General features: G+C 37.9%; 1 protein-coding gene across 2 annotated transcripts in view; it reads right to left on the bottom strand.

Moving 5' to 3' along the window:
* Positions 1 to 695: 695 nt before the first annotated feature.
* The window catches only part of LOC139734485 (glycogenin-1-like), a 42059-nt gene continuing 34191 nt past the window's right edge, over positions 696 to 8563 (bottom strand). The window contains exons 7-8 of one of the 2 annotated variants that reach the window (XM_071645267.1): positions 4491 to 4511; positions 696 to 1266 (exon numbers count right to left, since the gene is read on the bottom strand). In XM_071645267.1, the coding sequence (XP_071501368.1) occupies positions 1012 to 1266; positions 4491 to 4511 (276 nt within the window). In that variant the 3' untranslated portion in view covers positions 696 to 1011. The remainder of the gene's footprint in view (positions 1267 to 4490; positions 4512 to 8563) is intronic. The other variant, XM_071645268.1, reaches the window with a different exon arrangement.

Below are 8563 nucleotides of genomic sequence, written 5' to 3'. Positions count from 1 at the left end.
CAATTTCCACCAAATAAACTTTGAAGTCTTCTTAGAATTATATGCTCTTTCATATTTCATATTTAGATGTTTCTCATTATCTTAAAAAATCATTATAAAAAATGTTGGAAACCTGAAGCCCCATCTCAACTGAAACTGTACATCTCTTTATCAGGACCCATTCAGTTTGCCTTTTAGTGGAAACCTTCGAGTGGAAAGGGAAGTGGCAGGGAGCTATGTCACTTTTCCATGCTACTTTGCCATTTGAAGTGGTAGTCAACACCTCTTGACACCTCCTGCATGGTTTGTAGGATCCCAGTTTTAAACGTATACTGCATGCAAAAGTCACATGGATAGAAAAAAGGGCGAGCACAAACCAAAAATCCGGGAATGACGATTCATGGTGACATGGTGGACTCAGCATATACCGGCACATGACTGCAATGACTTGTGGATCAACTACATGCTACATGCATTCACTATTTACAGTCACAGCTCACATCTAATATCGCAGATAAGTTAGTTCAGTTAGTTATGACACCATTTAATGTTAGTGGATGCCTGCTGAGTTCAATTTGGAGAAAATGTTTGCTCTGTCCTTAACTCACTTCCACCTTTATTGTACAGCACATAATAGCATGCATGAACTTCACTGGAATTCTAAAAAGAAAATGAAAAAGAAAGAACCCAACCCCCCCCCCCCCCCCCCCCCGAAAATCAATGACATGGTCTTTGATATGTTGCTAAAGGATGGTGCCATCAAAGGACATTGTATATGACAAAGATTTTGCTTTGAAACTCTGTAGTCAGCTCGCATCTGGTTAAAGAACAGATTGCTCGAGACACATATAGATTGAAGAACTAAACAAAATAGCATGCCTACGGTGATGGCGATAACAAGTCAATCAGATTAAAAGCCTCTTTTGTGGTAACACCTGTATGAATGTGAATACGGCTGATAACGACTCCTTCTTTGACTGTAATGAGGTGGGCGAGGGGTTTGCAAGGAACACATTTTAATGTACGCAATGCCTAACTCTCTGCCTCCTTGTTATCTGCCGATGATGACAGGCTGGTGGAGGGCGAGGCGGCGATGGTGGTATTGGGGTTACTGATGACCTGGTGGATATGGCTCATGATGCTGTCAAAGCTGTCTGAGCCCTGGTAGTCGATCTGACCACGCTCCCAGGCATGCTGTGAGGCCCTAGGGGAGCCAGAGCTCCAAGGTTGACCCTCGGAGCCATCGGACAGCCTCAGTTCACCCATGGAGTCAGCTAGGCCAATGCCCTGAGGGAACAAAGAGAGATGATTGGCAATGACAAATTTTCGGTTTTGATGATAGACTCCCTTCAAGACTGATGTATTAGTTTCTTCGTTTCCTAGCTTTATGTGCCGTGTGCAACTGGGTAAAAATTATAGGGTCTTTTCAGTTCAGGATATAAGCTGATACTCCTTGAAACAATGGGGGATAAGTCTGAACTTAGGACTTCATGTACAATGGAATGCTCACTGAATGGGAGCCCACTGGATGTCGCTTACAAATCTATCCTGCACAACTTTGCACAAAGATGATCAAGTGCACCATATTAGATACGATGGGTATAAAAAGTGGAGAAGAATTTCAATTTGCTAGACTTTTTCCTAATTTCGGGCATATAATGTGCTGTACCATGGCAGCACACTTTCCAGTAATCTCAAAAGATGTGTCTTGCACATGTTCACATCGAGTTTTCAGTTTATCATGTATCCCAAATTTCTTGTGAATTGGTGAAATTGGAGAAGTGAAAGTAAAGTTTGATCCGCAAGTATTTTACCTGATTTGAAGCAAGAACGCCCTGTCACCATGGCAATGCACATTTTGCTACTTTAATTAAAAAAAAAAATGTGTCTTGTACAACTCAAATTGATGTTGAAATATGTGCCAAATTCCTTTTAAAAAATTGCTTGAAAACTGGTGCAGTACAGTTAAATCTGCAACATTTGCAACAGACTGACTGTCTACCTTCATTTGGCAGGGGCATAACAAGTATACATATGGAAATAAAGCTGAAAAAGGGTTGTATGAATTCCAGCAGAGTACTCCACAATGAAATTAGAAACAAGGCAGAGGAAAATCAAATAAATATATGAAAATTTAAATCACCCATGGACCAAAAGTTCCATCTTCCATCTAAAATATGAACAAAGTCAGTATAAGTCCACTTTACACAAGTAGGTGTACATGAATGTCCATAACAATATGATGAGGTTACGTAAAACAAAGAATGTTATTGACAGTTTATCTCAGTTCACTTCTTTTGAGAGCTATGAACACATACATTCACTATCACAGTCTTTCTCTTTTCCTAATGACATCTCCAATTTAACAATACTGGTGAAGAACATGGATTACAAATATCTATTCAAATGCACTGTTGTAATCTAAAGGTTCTGTTTACCTTTGGGAGCAGTGATTCAAAAGATGTTTGAGATATCACATTTGATGCATATGTGTAGGTCAGTTGTATCACAAAACATCCTACGAGTACCACATAAAAATTTTGTAATTAAACGTAGAATATGTGGATATACCACTATTTTTCTGGCTAAACCATAACTGTAGACAGTTTAGTCTCTTAGAAACATTTTTATATAACAATTGTTCACATTTTGCAATACTTAACATTGATTATACAGATTCATATTTTTACATTGGTTGTTTCTATTGCTATCTCACATTTTAGAACTATTTTGAAGCACTTAAGCACGGTCTTTGTTTCATCTGCAAACAGTAAACAATGCCTTTAAAGTGAATCGGGATTTGTTGGATGATTAGGGAGGTGATAAAATAGTGATGGAGAACCACAAAGCTGGAGAGAGGAATATTATTCTTCCTTGCTAGGAAAAGCCAGCAATCCCTCACCTTGGAGATGAGGCATGATGTGTTTTTGTGTTACAGGAGGCAATATTTAGGTATGCCATTCATTTTGCATGAGTCATGAAAATATCACAATGGTGAAACAAATGGCATATATCTATTATACAATAAACACACACCAGAGACAAAGATACAGACAAGTGTGAAAACAGACAGTGAGTAAATTCAAGCCAACATAAAAACTAATATTATTACTATAACACAAACACAAGATCAGCAGTCATAGAAATGTGAAAACCCTCTTAGCATACAAAGATTGTGATCTCATATGATAATGGCAATATACTAAAATTACACTCTCACAACATTACTACAGGGTAGATCATGACTCATGTAGAATACAGTTTACAAGGAAATGGACATGAAATAACTGTAGTGGCAGTGGAATTAGAACAAGAGGCCTACAGGTAAAGTGCTCATCTGATCATCACACGTCACCATCATGATGGTACATATATGTGACTAAGCATTACAAAACCAACAAAAGGGTTGCACACGCTGATTTTAAATGAGGACTCAAAATAGGTGAAAGTGGTTTACCTTGTAAATCTTGAGTTTTTCATATTTTCTGTAAGAGCGATTCTTCCTCTACACTACTTTAAAGTTTGGGATCATAACATGAATGGGAAATTGTGTTTTTGCAGTTTTTCTAGAACTCTTTATTGTAGAGTAGTATAATTAGTTATGCCTTATGATAGCAGCTACTTAATATCTTAAAAACTCATTACACACTCTTCACTTAAAACTCTAATAACTTTAACCCATTGAAGACGAGTCCCGAGTATACTCGAGCATGTGTTTATGGGAAATGCGTGTTGTAGCAAAATCAGTCCATCCTCAATTGGTTAAATGAAAGCATGATGCTACTGCTTTCAAGGTTGGTACAGGTATTAGTCATGAATAGAATGTGATAATATATCACGCACAAATTCAGTTTAATCTGATAATTCCTTTATTGTGGTCAAGGTTGTAAATCCTGTTTTTCTGTTTTGTTTTGTTTGTTGTTTTTTTATTGGTCCCATTTATTGCACAGAGCATAGGTTGGTGAGATAAGCACTTGAATAGACCCTAAACTTCAGAACTTCTTTTCTAAGTAAACACTTTTCCAGAGTGGGTACATTGTTTCCATTATTTCGATAGGTTAGTAAGTCCATCTGAATCAATTCATACATCATTTTAAAGCTTGAGGTCCACTTTTTTAGAATCTGCTCACACTGAAAATCCATTTCTGGCGACTTTTGTCGGTTTTGTGATGTAGGGTCACATATAGTATAAGACTTCTACTGCCAATGGTAACTATAATATTACTCACAGATTATAAATAGTGGCACTTGCAAAAAAATAAATGCAAAAACAAAAGCAACACAACACACAACAGCTCATGAATGTATGCAGATGAAACCACAGTGGAGCATAATTTGCACAGAAAAAAAAAAAGGAAGAAAGAAATGCACTGGTCAAGTGTCATACAAAGACAACAAAACTGAATGGAGATCAAGTGCAAATTAGTAGAAAAAGCATGGAACAGAACTGCACAAAAGAAAGATCAAACATCTCGTTTTGAAGACATTCTGCTCTGGGCAGAAGTACTTACGGTGATCCCTTGGGGTAAACTCTATTGCAGCATTCAGTTTATGCAAGCCATGCAAGATTTCCATGACAACAAGCACAGTAGATGGAAATCAAATAAAGGAGAAAGAACAAAAATGAGACAGCAAAACTTTAGCCATCATGCATAGAACATAAATCAAAGTTCTCTTCAGTCTTGCATTTGATCTTGTTTTGCATGGTACATAATGAAACTTTTGAAATGTATAACAAAAAAAAGTCAAAATGCACATGCAAAGTAACATGTGGGCATGCACATCCTGTACAATGTAGTAACATAAGTGCATCACAAATTATGTTTTCCTTTCACCCAGATTTATCTCATGATTTTTTCAGTGTCTTTCTGTACACTTTTCATTCTCTCTCCTGCCTCTCAGTCAAATACGAACGCAAATATTAAATAATGCCCCTCTCTTTTTTTCTCACTTTTGCAAACTTCCTCTTTTCTAACTCTCCCACACTACCATCAGTAGAATCTGTCCCCTCTCTTTATACTTCCTCCTTAATTTTCTTCTTCCTGTTCTTCTCCCATCAGAGTAAAGCTTTAGCTGATTATACACTTGTTGGGTTTGTGAACTCATTCACATAAATGTATGCAACATGATCATCATGACAGTAATAAAAGTATACAATGTACTATGAATAATGGCAATAACATAAATATGATAACCATTCTCATAGTGTACAGTGCATCATACCTTTCAAAAGGTCTCCATGGCACTTCACTAACTTTTCACCCAGCACTCATACCAGAATCGCTCTCGATTCTTTCATGTGCATGGGTTAGGACCCTTCTACACATGTGGCCTCCATTTTGTGTTTATTCTAGCAGTTTTACCTCATACCAGGATGGCAGCATCACAATACACAACATCAGCACTGCTGATATCCAACTGAAATTTGAACAAGGGACCTTTTGTTTGAGAGGCAGACAAACAACCAGCTGAGTCAGTCTACTGCCCTTTCCTCATAAGACAGACAATGGCTAAAATCGTGACTCACATCTATTAATATTAGCCACCGTAATGGAAACTTTTGAGAATAATATGCAAATGGATGCAGAAAGTCACAGCTTACAACAGTTATGAAATGCTTTTAATTTCCATGATGTCACTATATAGATACAAACATACATCTATGGATAAGTAACACCAGATGGGGAAAACTGTTTTCAAATTAAGTACTGTGAAAGAGGACATTATTGCACGAGTAATTATTCATGTTGGCCAGGTAAGATGAATTCCACAGAATCAAAACATCAACATGTTGCATAAAAAAGGACAAAAATATTTAAATGCTTTTATTTTCATGCTAGTTTCTTGCTGCACACAATGCGCAAAAAAAAAAAAAAAATCCACATTTATGTACACAATATGAGATACGCTAGTAGCAGGTGGAAGCACGCAGCTCATGTAGGTACTTTTTTTCCTCACACCACTTCTTTCATGATTGTCACAGCCTTTATCCAGAGATAGTATGTAAAAACAGAACTCCCCACATCGGCATACAGCTGGATGCAGAAGTAAATGATTTTTATTTTATGCATCATTCCCTTCACAAAGATGTATCATGTGTGTGTGTGTGTGTGTGTGTGTGTGTGTGTGTGTGTGTGTGTGTGTGTGTGTGTGTGTTGTGTGTGTGTGTGGATTCATTAAGTGGATTCATCGAGTATGTTGAGTAGTGAGACAATCCATTTTCCAACCAATCTTAAAACATGAACTGCTGTCTTAGAATTCAAACATGGGCTAACCACATTGCTGTTTGTGCTGCCAAACGAGTTCGAGGCATAGAGAGATGATGAGCAAACAGATTTTTCACTGCTTTCCACTTCATTCAAGAGTCTTGTAGGAGGAGCAAACACCATCAAAGAAAGCATACACTGTAATACAATGCAAGATGCACAAACTGGACTTTATAAAACAGTATGTGTTCCCCTGCAATGAACCCTTGGAGACAGACAGAACAAACCTCTTGTCCAAAATACAACTATTACATATCCAAATTTTATATATATTTTTATGAGGTTCTTATAAGGTTGTGTGTGTGACATGACATGCACTTGCAGCAACCACTCTATAAACACGAAGTTGGTTTCCACATCCTGGACAAAATAAAAGGGGTCCAAGTGTGAAATGGTATGGGAGTTTGAGGAAACATCATTACATGAATGGCAAAGACAGATGACAATGCTTAAGTTGACCTTGCATGACCTTTGACACACATTCATGTGCACACAGTTCTCATAGACTTCCAGCATCATAAGACATACACTGCACCTGTGACTGCAGCAGTTGAAGATGCCAATTGCTTTGGAGAGTCATGAACAGGCAAATGGATACCATAGTGGATTCCATATAAGTTTGACATCTTGACAGAGACAAGGTCAGACACATACCAGACAGAGGAAGATCAAACCCTTGACATGAAGATTCACATTATGCACCTTCAGATATCACACAAGTTGTGATTATTGATCTTGATATGGAACCTTGGGTAGTATACCATGACAAAGATCACCCTAAATGAACCTCTTGTCCAAGTTACGAGTATGAATGGTTGTACAGTTTGTCACAAGTCTTACAGTAAAGTGAAATATGTGACCTGAAATTACCTTTGATCATGGCATGTTACCATGGAAAGCAACAAGAAGATCCTAATAAGTGTGCCTCTGATCAAAGTGGAGTTGCACTGGGAGTATTGGTCAAAAACTTACCCGTATTTGTCATACGATTCTCGCAGGCAAACTTTTAACATGCGACCTGAATTGACTTTTGACCTTTGAATGTACAACTGTAACCTCTGACTGCACAATAACATGGATATTAAAAGTACCTCTGACCCAAGAGTGGTAACAATTGGAGCCACTGTAGCAGGTAAAGTTACTTGTCTCCAGGGTTTCATGCAAGTCAATTTAATTTACATTTGTTATAAAGTCAGAGATTGACGATGGACAGATGCCATTTGGAACATTTACAATGTAGTTCCACCTTCACCTTCAGTGGGAAATACTTACAGAGAAATGGTGATCATTGATGGAAAATGAGTCGAGCATGGATTACCTGATGTCCTTTTGAAGAATATGTAACGAGAGGATTGTAACCCTACATAATTGTGTATGAATGCACCATGAATACCTTACAGAGAGTCTAAAGTGGTGTCTCAGCACCTAATAATAGGATGGAAAAGGTTTTAAAAAACAAGAGTGTTAAGAAGGTGGGTTTCCATGCCTCTTTAAATGACAGCCACTAGAATTTCAAGCGCAGAGAAGGCAAACAACCCATACTACAAGCCCAGACTGTCAACATACCTGCTTCTTTCGACAGGTTTCATCTTCAAATCTTGAGGCATGCTGGTGACGCCCTCCCTCAGTCCCACATACTGAAGACAATGCGAGAGAAGCATCCTACGTGGGGATGTTTCCGTGGTTAGCAGCATGGGCAGTGGGCAGATAAATGTAGGTTTAATGGATGTTATGTGATGCCGGTGTTATGTTATTAAAAACTCAGTTCATTAGCGGCATGATGTAAAGATGTGAAAATGTGAGTGTAGTAGGAAAATTAATATTTTCAATATGGAAGTTAGCTTTGCTTTTAACATCATGATGTCACAAATATCAAATTGTTAAAGGTTTATATCCAGGTGGATGCCAAATGGTAAAGACAAAGCAAATAGATGTCTCAATTACAGTGGAAAGGATGAATTGAATGCTTAATTCAATTAGGCAGTCACATGTAGTAAAGTGAGTTGTTTAGTTTTCTTGGCAATATAAGGAATAGGTAATAGGATTGAAATATTTAGTGAATTTCACAGGACAACACAACATTCATACATCACCCTTGTACAGATTTGACAGGAGGTAGAAGTAAGGATTGGATGATACAGCAACAGGTTGGGGGGGGGGGATATTTGGGTTGGTTTACAGGGATACACATGGGGGTCAGAGGGATATTTCAAAAGCACAAGGGGTTGTACCACAAGAGGGCGCCATTTAGGATTACAACAATGCAGGGGGTATGGAGCACACACTTGGTATTTTGGTAATAGAAGAGACAAATGGTA

The sequence above is a fragment of the Diadema antillarum genome, unplaced genomic scaffold (assembly GCF_040938485.1).
Source record: "Diadema antillarum isolate AM-2024a unplaced genomic scaffold, OU_Dant_1.0 seq00000527_RagTag, whole genome shotgun sequence".
In the NCBI taxonomy this organism is placed as follows: Eukaryota; Metazoa; Echinodermata; class Echinoidea; order Diadematoida; family Diadematidae; genus Diadema; species Diadema antillarum.
This window is presented reverse-complemented; position numbering and strand designations above follow the sequence as displayed.